General features: G+C 35.6%; 1 protein-coding gene across 1 annotated transcript in view; it reads right to left on the minus strand.

The window, feature by feature from the left end:
• The window catches only part of LOC149925007 (uncharacterized), a 67,642-nt gene that overhangs the window by 19,900 nt on the left and 32,215 nt on the right, over positions 1-15,527 (minus strand). Inside the window, exon 4 of the mRNA XM_090161063.1 lies at positions 3,267-4,395. Within this exon, the coding sequence (XP_090017189.1) occupies positions 3,267-4,395 (1,129 nt within the window). The remainder of the gene's footprint in view (positions 1-3,266; positions 4,396-15,527) is intronic.

Genomic DNA, 15,527 nt, shown 5'->3' on the forward strand with positions numbered 1-15,527 from the left:
AGGGGGAAACATTCAAGGCAATTTAATAGGTTAATTTCATAAAACCACCTTGCGAGTAATATTAAAACAATGAAGTTGTTGGACAAAAATTCCGCAATTAAATTAATTTATTTGTTAGAAATAATAGGCACACGGTATATTTTCCTAGAACGATAAATAAAATTTTCAATAAAATACGCCAATACGCCAATTAAATTAAATTTAAATATCGTATGTAGAAAAAGTAAAAATTAATACAAAAGCGTGTTTAAAAATGGCACAATTTGTTTAAAATTCAATAAAAAAGATAAAATAATTTCTATATAAAATGCTTTTTTTGTTTTTGGATGAATAAAAGAATTTTAATCAAGATGGAGCTGCCATGACTTCCATCTATCATTATATTGGACAGAAACCAGGGCCAAATTATCCTGTATATTCTGAATAGACAAAATCAGACGAATTCGCTTCAATATTAGTGAACCGTATCAGGTTCAACCGCGACAGGAAAAGGTAACTTTTATGGTCAAAAATGGGAATCAGCGGCCTGTGGACGTACTTATAAATCTAGCTTTGGCACAGTTACGGCTAGCCGTTCCGCGCAATTTCACGGGGCTACGAATAACGCAGTGGGAAGGCAATGCTTCACGGGGTTACGGAGAAACGCTGGCCTACTGTGTCGTTCTCTAAGGGTCGACTCGACCGTGAAACCCCCAGCGCCGCGTGTATTCGCGAATACTATCATTTGATGACACGGACAGGGATGGAAAATGGGGAAAAAATATTATCTTTACAATATATTTGGGATGCGAAGGAAATAATAGGCAGGCAAGTGTGTCCGATTACAGGATAAACTATTTCAATGCCGATTTTTTTTTTCGCGGTGGCGGACTTGGATTGTCAGAATGGGGAACCACTTTTTTCGGCATATTTTCGCGAGGAGTACATGTACATATATTATTAATATTTTTCATCACACGGGTACTGGATCGAAAGTATAATTTTTCACCGCTTTAAATGATAGACCAAAAGTGTGTATTTTAGGTGCACGAAAAATTAATGTTTAGCTATCATAAATGCTCGATTAAAAGGGCTTATTGTAGGTGTTCAATACCGTAATGTTTCACTATATGTGCTAGATCAAAAAGTAATTTTTTGTGCCAGAAAAAATGCCATTTGTCACTACTTTAAATGATGTATCAAAATTGTAGGTGTTAAAAAGCTTAGTTTCACTATATCATAGATGCTAGATCCAAACTGCCCTTTTTTGTGCTAGAAAAAAACTTTAAAGAGCCATTTGTCACTACTTTAAATGCTGCATCAAAAGTGCTTTTTGTAGGTGTTCAAAAGTGTAAGGTCTCACTATCATAGATGCTAAATTAAAAAGTGAAATTTTATGTGACCGAAAAAGAGCCATTTGTGACTACTTTAACTGATTTAGCAAAAGTGCTTATTATAGTGTTCAAAAGCGTAATGATGCTAGACCAAAAGTGCAATTTCATTGTGCTTGATAAATAATTGATATTTTTCACAACTATATTTTCAGTGGTGTACCGTAAGAGATCGAGGTTTGATTTTTAAAAAATCTTCATTTTCTAATTGACCACCTCATACCATTCCCAACATGTTCTAAACCATTTCAAACCATCATAGGAGCTAGCAAAAAAATTCAATTTTTACTACTGTAGGTGCAATTTTTTCACTACTGCAGGTCCGAAAACATTAAACGAAATTTATTCTGGCTCTTAGATAAAAATTAGACTGATTACGTAGAAATAAATTCTTATAATGTTGTTAATACACTTTGAATAATAAACTACACGGCTATTAGTAAACCTGTATTGAACCAAAACTTCTTCATTCGCGTACAGCGAATAACGGAATAAAAATAACGCAATCAACCGTGCAGAGCAATAACATCAACCATAAATTTTCTTAAATCTGAGGATACCCTTGACAGTTACCTACAAACAAATCTCAATAACTCTGCTTCATTTTCAGTACCATCGCGTACAAACCATCCAAATATTTTAAATATAAGGAAATTAAACAAAAATTTGCATAAATCTATATATATAAACAATTTCAAATTAGATAAATTTACTTCCAAATTGTTTCGGAAAAATGGCAAGAATTTTTCCTACAATTTAATATATGTCGATCCGTAAATTGATAGATAGAATTAAAGGAAAACCAGGCTTCCATACCCGGAGTTACGCAGGGTCGAACACAGGGTGGCGGGTAGGTATTTATATTTCCCAAGATATACAGTGTCTTTTTGGGTAGAAAAACGGACATATAGTTTTAAAAAAAGTACGTATAGGTAATCTCGCAATCTAGAGAAAAGGCGGGGGTAGGGTAAAAGCAACGCTGGGCCGATCGCTACTGGGAGACATCCTCAATTGAGATTTCCTCCACTCGTTAAAGCGAAGACGCACGCTTTCATGCATGCCGGAGAAAATGACTATTTTCCCGTTTTGCCAGAAAAGCGCGTATTTCGCGATCTAGCGTCCCTAATGACTGGCCCCCCTATTAATAGGAACGCTATTATTATTGCAAAATATCAAAATATTTAGCGTAATTCCGTACATTTTTTTTTATCTTCATAAGGGACTCTTTAAGAGTTATTTCTCGGAGAAACACGCAAGGACAAATTAAATTGGCTCATTGCTATTGTACTGTTTACCTCGAACTTATTTCTTCAAATGAAAATTCCTCTTTTTTGAGGGAAAAATGGTTTCTTTTTTTTAAATTACACGGTTCGATTGATGAATTTTAAATAAAATGCCGCCACGCACAAAAGGATAAATGTCAAGGACTTTTCCAAAAGGAATAAAATGTTAAAGAACATGTTAACAAATTAGCTATTTAATCGTCTAAGAAAAAATAAATGATTTTCACATTGGTCATTTTTCAAACTTATAATTCGCGGATCGGGCTTTTTTCTATAATTAATGACTAATCTATTAAGTATTTACCTACTCTTTAGTTACTTACGTGATTAGGCGAATCAATATAGGGAGTATTTCATCAAATAAAATTTGAATTTTGAATTGGTTTTGTATTGAACAATTGAGATATATTTATATTTAGTAAACACTGAACATTTATGGTATTTATTTATCGTATAACTTAAAACGCGTCCCGAAAATAAAGATCAAACATGACTTGATCGTATAGCTTAAAACGCGTCCAAAAATAGCTAACAAACATGACTACCGTATAGCTTAAAACGCGTCCAAAAAATAACGAACCAACAGTCGTATAAAGAAAAAAACGTCTCTTACCTATGGTTGTTGTCTTGAGAATTTTGATTGTTGTACTTGGCGGCTAAACTGCGCATAAAATCACTGTAGTTTCGAGTCATCATTTCCATCTGTTTGATAGCCGGGGTGGGCGCGGCCGAAGCGGGGTTGAGCGAACCGGGAGAGAAGCGATCCAAGCCGGCCGCCGACTGATTCGGGAAAGCCGGGATGGCCGTCGTCAGCCCGGCCGAAGAGCTGTTGGCGGGCGCCGAGTGGGTCCGGACGGCGAGCCCGAAGGCGCCGAGGGCGACGGAGGGGAATCCGCGGGCGGGGCTGGGCGAGTGGGGCGACACGGACGCCGAAGACGAAGAGTCGATTTCGGGAGAGAACCTTTCGGACTTGACGACGGGAAGGGGTTCGTGGAGGGCGGCGGCGGATGCCACGGACAGGGTGTCGGTGGGCATGCTCCGCTCGGGAGCTACCCGTCGCGACGACCTCGACGACCGAAGGGCGCCGCTGGGGGAACGAGACGGGGGAGGAGTCGACCCTCCGACGCGACCGACCGAGGACGACCCCGGGTGACGCCGCTGCTCCTCGCTGCCTCCCGCCAAGATCGGAGATTTCTTCCCCGCCGACCGACCGAGATAATTGCCAGAAGACGATGCGCCGCTGCTAATTTTGGAGGGCTGCTGGTGGCGCGGCGGTGGAGCGCGTGTCTCTTCGGCGGGCAACCCGAGAGAAACTGCCTCTTCGGAGGGGAGAGCGGCGGACGGGTGTGAGTGACCCCCGCTAGCGGCGGTGCTCTTTCCGGCGGGTTGGGGGCCTTCGCGGGGCTTCTCTTCGGTGGCTGGGCCGTCCTCCGCGACTGAGGAATCCTCCTCTCGCGCCTCCTCCTTGGCAGGGAGCCGCGAGCCCGTGTTCTTCGGCCGCAGTCGCCGCCCTTCTGAGTGGCGGGCTTTCCCGTCCGACGCGATCCTCGTGGCTGGCGACGAGCTCTCTTCGACCTTGCCAATCTCTTCTCCTTCCGCTTCTGCCGGGTGCCGCGATAGTCCTTCCGCGATCTCGCCGCTCCGGGGGGGCGCCGACTGCCCGACCCCCGACGCGACAACTTCGTCGTCCGAGTCGTTGTCGCTGCGGCTACTGTCGGAGTAAGAGGATGTCGCCGTTTTATCTGCGAAAGATAAAGTGAAAGAAATATTATATCATTAAACGCGAACGGGATTACTAATTTTTATTATTTTCGTGTTCTTTACTTCTGTCACTCGTAAACTTTTTTTCTATTAATTATTTATATATTTTATTTATTTATTCAATGAAACAACCAGTGTTCGTACGGGGACCCCAACCCCGAAAACCCCCGACATTTTCCCCCGACCCCGAAGATAAAAAAAAAAATTTTTGGTTTGAGTCTATATGATCGATTCCCAAATGATCGAACGGGTCCCATTTGATTGAATTTCCATTTGATCGAATTGCATTTGATCGAATGGCATTTGATCGAACGAAATTTGATCGAAAGCTACTGTAGGGTAAAACTACTAGTTTTTGGGAGTAAATCGAAAAGACAACGGTGCATACGCGCCTACGGCGCGCGTACATCAAGCTAACCTAACCTAACCTAACCTAACCTGACCCTAATTATATATATCAAAAACAACGGTCCGTTATCGTCGATGTCATAAAAAATTCCATCATAAAGTAAAAATCTTTTCATCTTTGTGGCGAAATACAGTTAAAGCAATTAATTATTCCATCATTATTCCTTCTGCACTTAAGCAATGAATTATTCCATCATTATTCCTTCCGCACTTCATATTGACATTCGGTAAAATAAAAACATACCAACTGGTACTATAAATACTTTTGAATTCGATCAAATAGTATTCGATCATTTGAAGGTTCGATCTTATGAAACAAATGACAAATGGGATTCGATCAAATGGAATTTCGATCAATTGCAACGTATAATGATCGACTGTCGATCACATATTTTTCGATCAAATGGACCAACGCCGTTATGTTTCGCGGTTAATTTTCGGGAATGTATGTTTGACGTTTGAGCTTTAGAATTGGAAACGAGCTTATTTATTTGGTCATTTGTTTACTAGAAACCTTCTTCCACGAAATTATTTGGTTCTTTTAGTTATAAAAAAGCCAGTATTATTTTTTTTAGGGGAGGCCATACCTGATAAAAACTATTTTTTTTTCGGGGATAGCCTAACCCCAATCCCGACCCCAAAAAACCCCGACATTTTCCCCCGACCTCAATTTATTTTTTCGGGGATAGCCTAACCCCAATCCCGACTTAATTTTGAACACTAGAAATAACAACTGCGAAGCCACCAATATAACAAAATAATATAAATAAAAAAATACAAAGAACATATTTTAAGAATCGACATTGTAAAAGAGGAACAATTTTCAGCGGATTTTGAGATAATTTTTTTCGGTTACAATATCATTGGGGGGGGGGGGGAATTACAAGCATTAATTACACTGTTTGAAGGTGGTTTCTAAAAGTGTACTCTTCTTACCCTAAAACGTTCTATTCGAATGTTCCGGGGATGAGAATTACTCCGGCCCATAAACTATTCGCTTGTTCCGGAGTATCAGGGCTACTCCTTTTACTCCTTCTGAAAAGGAGGTGTAAAGGAGAAATTCAAATATTATGGTCTGCTAGCCAGAATTTACCCGCTAAAAAGGCTACACGCAGACATTTTGGAAAAACGTTTTAACTCCGACTCGAACTATTTGCCACCACAGAATCGGAGTAAAACGACGTCATAGCCTTACTCTTCTTACTCTACTTCGAAATCCCGGAACAAGCGAAAAGAAAGCACCTCTGACGGACTTAGAAAATATAGAAAAAGTGGGCGACTTTCGAGGAGACTACCCGAGGTGATAATCACCGATTTGGTTGAAAATAGGTGCGTATGTAGTCCTTTTGTTAACATGAAATTTCACCAAGGGAAAAGTTACAATGGGCATTAGTTTTGCCATGGCAACCGAAAATGTTTTTGACAACACAGTATGTATATTTTCCCATTGAAAATAACATGGGAATCTGAGCACTTCTGTGAAAAATTTCAAAACCAAAAAAATTAGAGCAAAAATGACAAATTAAATTAATTTTATGATATTTTGATGAACTTTGGTCAATTTGATAAAAATATGTAAAAATCGATCAGAATCGGTAAAAATGGAGAAAAGCGAAACGTGAAGATAAAAAAGTTGTATTTGCTAACTAATCGCCGAATCGACGATAATAAATAAATTTTATCGAAATTAATAAAATGGAATTAAGTCGTTTGAATTTGATCAAAATTAACAATTTTAATTAGAATTATTATCATTATTTTTTACAGGGGGACCCTTAGAAGTGCTCATATTCCCATGTTATTTTCAATGGGAAAATATACATACTGTGTTGTTAAAAACATTTTCGGTTGCCATGGCAAAACTAATGCCCATTGCAACTTTTCCCTTCATCGAGCGACTTTTATTTCCTTTAAACAGGTAACCGGAAATACCCCGCGCAAGACGCTATCTTTATCATAAAAAAATATATCTGGATAATTTTAGGTGTAGGCTAATACCAAAGTAAATTTCTAACAATTAAACTTGAATATTTCATTCCGTGTCAAAACTCGTGTTGCTATTCCTCGTGTATATTTTCTGTCTCGGGGCCAACGTAATATAAAACAGATCTTTCAAAGTGATATATGGATGGCGATTTTTATTTACTTTTTTTTATTATTTTCCACAGCCTTCGTGGAAGCCCGCCCACAGGGGACCTCCAAAGCTACCTTTAATTCGCAAAAGAAGACTATTTGGATATGTTTAGTTGCGGGGTCGTACCAACTCGGATAGAATGGTATAAATCAATCAAGAGTCGCCAACTTGATGGGCCCACCATCATGGCCCCGAAACGGCGAGGTTAAGCGCCGAACGGTATGAACGTGAACGTCTACGTTTTCGCTGTACCTCGCAAATAACACTTTTTTTTATGAGAAGATAGAATTTTGGTCGTGAATCGCTTATAGACAAAATTTCATAATTGTTTAGCCTTCTGGGTGGTCAATTTGGTAATTGCAAAAATGTATTTATATAAAGAGAAACCGCTATAGTTGATTTAATAAGTGAAAATGGGCTAAAAATCGTCATTATATCTAGGTAGAACTATACAGCTATTGGCCACCTGAATTCCCTGATAAATCTATGTTTTCCCACTAATATTACCCTGATTTTTCAAGGTGCAAGATAAAATAAAACTAAGATTTACACAGTAACTCATTTCATGATTGTCATTTAAGTTAAAATGGTTCAATATTAAGAAGAAGAAATTAAGTCAAATATTTTTACTTAAATAAGAAAAACTTCTCGAATAAATTTGTATTCATTAGGGCAAACTTTCTGAGCCATCATAAATTTTTTCTAAAATATTGGAATTTCCCTGATATTTCCCAGACTATTCTGTCGACACTCGAATTCCCTCATATATCCAGGTTTTCTAGGTTTTCCCTGCTAGGTAATATTTAACGCTTTTTCAATTTTTACAATAATTTTGTAAATTTGAGAGCATTCGAAATTACAAATAAAATAAAATTATGGCGCCATTATAAAAATAAATATGATACAATAAAATTACGAAAATTCCTCGAATACCGTTTATAAATTTAATAACAGTACTTCGAAACCTATTAAGAGTTCAAATTACGGAACAGAATGTTATACGGTACGATTATAATTATACAAGACGCTATTTATATCGAGGTAGGGAGATTCGGGTTGGGCGCGTGTGTTGAAGATGAGAACAGGGCGCGGATAAGATGATACCAAACAGGGGGGGATTGTTATTGAATGCCAGCGGCTCTGTTAAGGGTCCCGTTCCAATTATTGGCCTCACCCCATTTTCTCTTGTTGGCCCGGCTGTTTACGGACGCCTGTTGAAACGCACCTACTTGTATTAATGATAACGAAATATTTTTTTCCGCTAAATTAGGTCTTTTAGGTTAGAAAAAATAAAGAGGGAAGCGTGCCCTGCCACGCGCTCTGTTTTCGACCCCCTCCTCTCCTCCCCCCTATCTCGATCCGTATTATGGTACTCTGCCGCTAGGAGCGTTCCATTGGGTCGCGTTCGTATCGCACGAACGAATAGATATTCGACATTTCGGAGTTTAATGCGCGGATTATTTTATTTATCTCATTTTATACATTTTTAGTACAAATTCAAATTAAAAACTTGAGTAGTTTTTCAAATTAAAATCTTCATTATTTTATTATTTTATCAAATTAAAATTAAAATCTATATTATTTTATCAAATTAGAATTAAAATCTATATTATTTTATCAAATTAGAATTAAAATCTATATTATTTTATCAAATTAAAGTTAAAATATTTATTATTTTATTAAATTAGAATTGAAATTTTTGTATTTTATTATTTTATCAAGTTAAAATTAAAATCTTTATTAATTTATCAATTTAGAATTAAAATCTATATTATTTTATCAAATTAAAATTAAAATATGTATTATTTTGTTATTTTATAAAATTAAAATTAAAATATTTATTATTTTGTTATTTTATCAAATTAAAGTTAAAAGATTTATTATTTTATCAAATTAAAATTAAAATGTTTATTATTTTTTAGATTAAAATTAAAAACTTGTTACCTAAGTGGTTAAAGTATCTTAACCAGTTATTCATTTCAAGGACATTTGCATTTTGGACTACGAGATTTTGGATTTTTAACCAAATCCTGAAATTTCTTTGATGGAGACTGCGAAGATACAAGATTCAATATATATACTCCCGAAGATCCAGCAATTAGCCTTTTCAGTGTACATAGAGCCACGTAGCGGCCAATGTTTGAAGTTCATAAGCCGCTTAATTTTGGTCTGCTAAGAATGGTGAAAAATCAAAATGTCGAAAATCAGGAATTTTATGAGTTTCTCTCGTGCAGGGTTCGTACAAAATTCCCGAAATTATTTTCCCTAACTTTTCCAGGTTTTCCCCGATCAATTTGCTAAATTTTCCACGACCAATTTTGTAGAATAAACGAATGGATTGAGGTAAAATCTTGCCAAATATTTAATATGTATTATTAATAAATATTTTAAAATTGATTTGCTTGATTTTATGGGGTCATTTTAAAATTTCCTGACTTTTCCATGACTTTTTGCAATAATTTTCAAATTCCCAGACTTTTTTATTTTAATTAATTTTTGGAATAATAATTAAATGACTTTTGGGATTAATTTTCAATGAATTTTTGGAATAATTTTCAATGCCTTTTTGGAATAATTTTCAATGCCTTTTAGGAATAATTTTCAATGACTTTTGAGATTCAGTTTCAATGAATTTTTGGAATAATTTTTAAATTACTTGACTTTTGGGATTAATTTTCCATGACTTTTTGGAATAATTTTCAAATTCCCAGGCTTTTTGGAATAATTTTCAATGCCTTTTTGGAATAATTTTCAATGCCTTTTTGGAATAATTTTCAATGCCTTTTAGGAATAATTTTTAATGACTTTTGAGATTCAGTTTCAATGAATTTTTGGAATAATTTTTAAATTACTTGACTTTTGGGATTAAATTTCCATGACTTTTTGGAATAATTTTCAAATTCCCAGGCTTTTTGGAATAATTTTCAAATTCCCAGGCTTTTAGGAATAATTTTCAAATTCCCAGACTTTTTGGAATAATTTTCAAAGTCCCAGACTTTTTGGAATAATTTTCAAATTCCCAGACTTTTTGGAATAATTTTCAAATTCCCAGACTTTTTTAATCATTTTCAATGAATTTTTAGAAAAATTTTCAATTAATGTTTGGAATAATAATTAAATGCCTTTTTGGAATAATTTTTAAATTACTGGACTTTTTGGAATAATTTTCAATGCCTTTTTGGAATAATTTTCAATGAATTTTTGGAATAATTTTTAAATTACTTGACTTTTTGGAATTTTTTTTAAATTACTTGACTATTTGGTATAATTTTCAAATTCCCAGACTTTTAGCAGCCATTTTAAAACTCCCAGACTTTTAGCAGCCATTTTAAAACTCCCTGACTTTTCCAGGTTTTGCAGGTCGTATACGAATCCTGACGTGACTCTTTGCCAACTGAATAGGTTCAATTAGATCAGAATGTGGAAAACCGGAAAAGGCTTATCGATTTGCATTTGGTATAAGCCCAGATGCGAACGGACCCCAAGAAGGCATCGCGAACAATAAGCAAAAAAAAGCTCATTTTCTGTAAAATCCGGTACATGAAAAAGCGTCGATTGTGTTAAAAAGAAGGGCTTCTTATTTTGAGGAGATAGAAAATAAGAAAAGAATACGGTACAGGCCATCTCGGCATTATCTAACTGTGGCTGCCTGGAGGGGGGGGGGGGGGCAGATATCAAGGTGTATTCGTATCATTTGACGCGGGGGGGGGGGGAATGCAGCGTGCCAAAACAACGGCGGGTCCTGTTTGTTTATCCGTCGTTTGGAACGAATACTGGAGGCGATGTGTGACCCATCCAACGGGCATCCGCGATCGAGAGTCGCCCTGGGATGCCTTCCTCGCACGCGTGTGAAGCGTGCGATGTAATGAAACGGCTAAAACCCGTGCATTTTCACCTAAGGAACTATGAAAGAATACCTTTGTATACCTGGCGTGTTATATTCTTCGCGAATTTTGATATAAGAGGATCGAGTTTATAAAAATAGCCCGAGGCATTATAGACGCCCGCGATTTTTGGTGTACAGGGTTTCAAGATTGCCGGGGTATTTTTGTTATTACTTTGTGGATTATCTATGTTAGTGAAAATTCCGATCCAAACCCGCCGTATTTCAAATTATAAGGAAATCAATTTACGTTTTGAAATTGAGGCGTCTAACTAAAAATAAGGTTAAAAACAGGGATTAAATAAACAGGGAGTTCTAATTTGAAATTTTGAAGTTGATAATGGGATTAAATAAACAGGGAGTTCTAATTTGAAATTTCGAAGTTGATAATGGGATGAAATAACAAGGGAGTTTTAATTGGAAATTTTTAAGTTGATTAAGAGATTAAATAACAAGAGAGTTCTAATTTGAAATTTTGAAGTTATTAATGGGATTAAATAAACAGGGAGTTCTAATTTGAAATTTTGAAGTTGATAATGGGATTAAATATCAAGAGAGTTCTAATTTGAAATTTTGAAGTTATTAATGGGATTAAATAAACAGGGAGTTCTAATTTGAAATTTTGAAGTTGATAATGGGATTAAATAACAAGAGAGTTCTAATTTGAAATTGATAATGGGATTATTTAAAAGTGAGTTCTATTTGAAATTTTTAAGTTGATTGTGAGATTAAATAACAATTGAGTTCTAATTTGAAATTTTGAAGTTGATAATGTGATTAAATAAACAGGGAGTTCTAATTTGAAATTTTGAAGTTGATAATGGGATTAAATAACAAGTGGGTTCTATGTGAAATTTTGAAGTTGATAATGGGAATTAATAAAAAGGGAGTTGTAATTTGAAATTTTGAAGTTGATAATGGGATTAAATAACAAGGCAGTTTTAATTTGAAATTTTGAAGTTGATAATGTGATTAAATAACAAGGAGTTCTAATTTGAAATTGATAATGGGATTAAATAACAAGTGAGTTCTATTTGAAATTTTTAAGTTGATTGTGAGATTAAATAACAATTGAGTTCTAATTTGAAATTTCGAAGTTAATAATGGGATTAAATAACTGGGGAATTACTAGATTTGGATGAAATATTCCGGAACGAGAAAATTGAATCACCTTGTATTTCCATAAGTCACCCTTTAAGGCACCCAACCAACCATATATGGCCTTTCGATAAACAAACGAATAACGTACTAATTTAGATCCATAACCTGCACCATTTAGAAGCCATTCCGCTCCCTGAACGACGTAAAAGGTGGATATTAACCCTGTTCCATCCACACACGTGCCCGTTTATAATTGAACTTTCTACAACCTTCAATTGTTTCAGGAAGACTTTTATTCTTACAATAACATTATAATTTAGCGATTTCTAGGGTTGGGTCTAATATGTGGGTTGATGACGACGTACGCGTCTATACCGGTCCACGGTGAACTGGTGATACGGGTTAGGCCGGAGTGCGTTTTAAGGATGCCATCGCGAGATGACGCCGTTACTATCCGTACATTTGACGGGTTAATTCGGATCAAATTACTCTGACGTAGAAAATCTGGTATTGTGTCGTGAATTTCTGGGATACGCGAATTTTATTAAACACGTTATCGGTAGATAAATATTTAAATTGGTTCAACTCTGGTTTCTGGGAGGAGTCACTCAACTTGTTAATTCACATTTTCACGTGTCGAAATATCCCCATTAATTATTAAGATAATTAACGACTAACTTGGTACGCCTTCGTTTATTACCAAGTATTCGATTGATTACGAGATAAGGGGCATTAATTTACCAGTTTCAGAAATATAATTATTATAATTATTATAATTATCGTGATTAAGAGGTGACACTTTGGGTCGTCGTTATGTAATTGTACAAAATCGCAGCGCCAAAGAGAAAATTATATAAGTAACTTTAAGCTCCCACAGCGGCGTTTGGAAAATTTTGGTTTAATTGCAGGTAGCTTCTCACTTAATGGGGTCTCCTAATTATCTTGATTAATCATTTTTAATAGCGAATTATCTTAATATAGACCAAGCTACATATTTCATTATATTCATCATTTAAACCATTGGAATGATCTGACCCGTCGATCGGTCAAAACTGACCAATACCATTTCAGCATTTTCTACAGCGGGCAGTGATTTTACTCCTAAAGGGGCACAACTTAGTCGTCTAAAGCCCTGGATATTTAGGAACCAATTTTGACCACTTTCGCGCGACTTTTAATGCCTTAAATTCAGGTGGCCGGGTTACAATGCGTAGGAGGGTGGTGGCAAGTTCCTCATGCCACAGCACCCTATGCTAACTATTACCATTAACCTAAACAAGTTTTTATGGGAAGGGGAAACCGAAAAACTCAGGGGAAATCCCCTTGAACCAGTGGGAAGAGAACTTGCAAACTCAACGTAGAAGGAGTTGTTGCGAGTTTTCACCCAGTGCCACAAGCTGGGATCGAACCCGGCTCCTCTTGCTGCGAGGCGAAAGTGCTAACCACTCCGCCACCCCACTGCAAAACGTTTGTATTTAGAATATTGAGGTAGGAATAGTGGCGTTAATAGTCAAAACAACGATCCTAGCGACAAAAAAAATACAATTACGTGCTCCACTACCGAAAATTGTATTGAAAACTAACCAAAATTTTAAATTTAAAGTAATAATGTAAATTTAATAGGACGATTTCTACAGTCAGTGTGTCAAAATTAACTCGCTTCCCCTACGTCATAACGTAAGACGATGCAACAGACGACATTTATGACGTTGGGGAAGTGACTCCTACCAAGATAGGGGGATAATAAAATTTCACCCACGGATTTTCGAAATCAATCTATTGATTTTTTTCGAATGGTTGTTTTGGGGGGCTAGGGGTTACGTTTAAAACAAGCGAGTATTAGTCAACGATTTTTAGATTTAGTTTTTATACTTCCTTTAAAGTTAAAGGTTTCACCGTTTCGCAATAGCAAACTGTTATTTCACAACTTATACTCGAAATTACTGTTACCTTCGAGCACTACCAAAGGCAGGGATTTTTTAGCTTCCGCCGGAAAAATAAAGTGATTTGTGATAAGTATTACTAAATTAGAGTTAGGTTAAATTTATTGTCTGTCACTAATATGAAGTAAGAACTTTAAAGGGCTGGTAAAAAAATGGTATTTTCGTAAATACCTCGACCACCGTCATTAAAAATACTATGTAAACCCTGTTTTTAAAGATATTACAACTAATTAAGTGCCAAGTCCGTAAATTGCGAGATAATGTTTTATCTGTGGGTGTTCTTATTTGAAAATTTCGCCTTTAAAAAACGGAAGAGGACTAACGCCATCTATTGATAATTAAGTTAATATTAATTGCTGACCGCTTTAGTTGTCTCAGGTAAATTAATTTCGAGTATAGAACTAGTAATAATTTAATGAAATTATATTATGGAAATATTATTTCCAGGGCTCCCAGCGATTTTTTTTTAAATATTATAGGAAATATAGGAAATTTCATAGAAAATATAGGAATTTATAGGAACATTATTAGCCAAAAAATAGGAATTTATAGGAGCATTTTAGCTAAAAATAGGAATTTATACGAACAATTTGGAAAAAATAGGAAATTACAGGAATTCATAGAAACTCTGGGAGCCCAACCTTTGATGTTTTCGGGAACACCGGACCTAAGCCAGAGCTAAGCTCTATTTAGAAGGCAAATTTTTCCCAAACGTTAAGGCTGTTTTCTAATACATTATTTTTAAAATTATAGGAATTTCTGGACATAGCTATAGAAAAACTAGAAAATTTCGAAAAAATAGGAATTTATAGGAACAATTTTGAGAAAATAGGAAATTATAGGAGCATATTGAAATTATAGGAATTTATAGGAATTATAGGAACAGGGACCCACTCAAATCTTCAATTTTTTTTGGGAAAATAGGATTATATTTCTAAAAATATAGGACTTTATAGGACTATTTTTACAATATTATAGGATTTTATAGGACTATATATGCTATTTAATTTACTAACTTTAAGTATTTAAAAACAAAATCTATATTTAGAGAAATAAATCTTTGATTTTCACTTAAAAAATAGAAACTATTTAACCATTTTATCACAAAAATATACTAGTAGCTAACCATTTTAACAATTACAAAAGTATAGACTAGAACGACTTGGTATAGGAATTTGTCCTATAGCTAAATCTAGCAATTTAACAGAGTGGCGGGATTTGAAATGGGCAAAATATCAAAATTATAAGATTTTATAGGACTTTTGAGGGGTTTTGTTAAAAATATAGGATGTTATAGGACATTTTTGAAAATATAGGATTTTATAGGAATTATAGGAACTCTTGGAGCCCATAATTTCGTAATAATTGATACTGAAGGGTAAATTCGAAGCTCAACATGCAGGATACGCCATAAAATAAAAACCCGCTGTTTACGCAGCGCCTCAGGGGCAGACAAATAATAATAGCACCTGGATATTGGAAATAAAAATGCCGTGAAACCGCCCAAAATAAGACGTGTTTTTACCATAAAAAAGGGGGCGAAAATTTAAATTCAAGTTCATTTTTCCTCGTCATTATATAAAACGGAAACTCGAACATTCTGATCGTATTAAAAGATTTAGAATTCGGCCCCTCAATATCGCC

Source organism: Leiobunum rupestre, chromosome 10, assembly GCF_980474605.1.
Source record: "Leiobunum rupestre chromosome 10, qqLeiRupe1.1.hap1, whole genome shotgun sequence".
Classification (NCBI taxonomy): domain Eukaryota; kingdom Metazoa; phylum Arthropoda; class Arachnida; order Opiliones; family Sclerosomatidae; genus Leiobunum; species Leiobunum rupestre.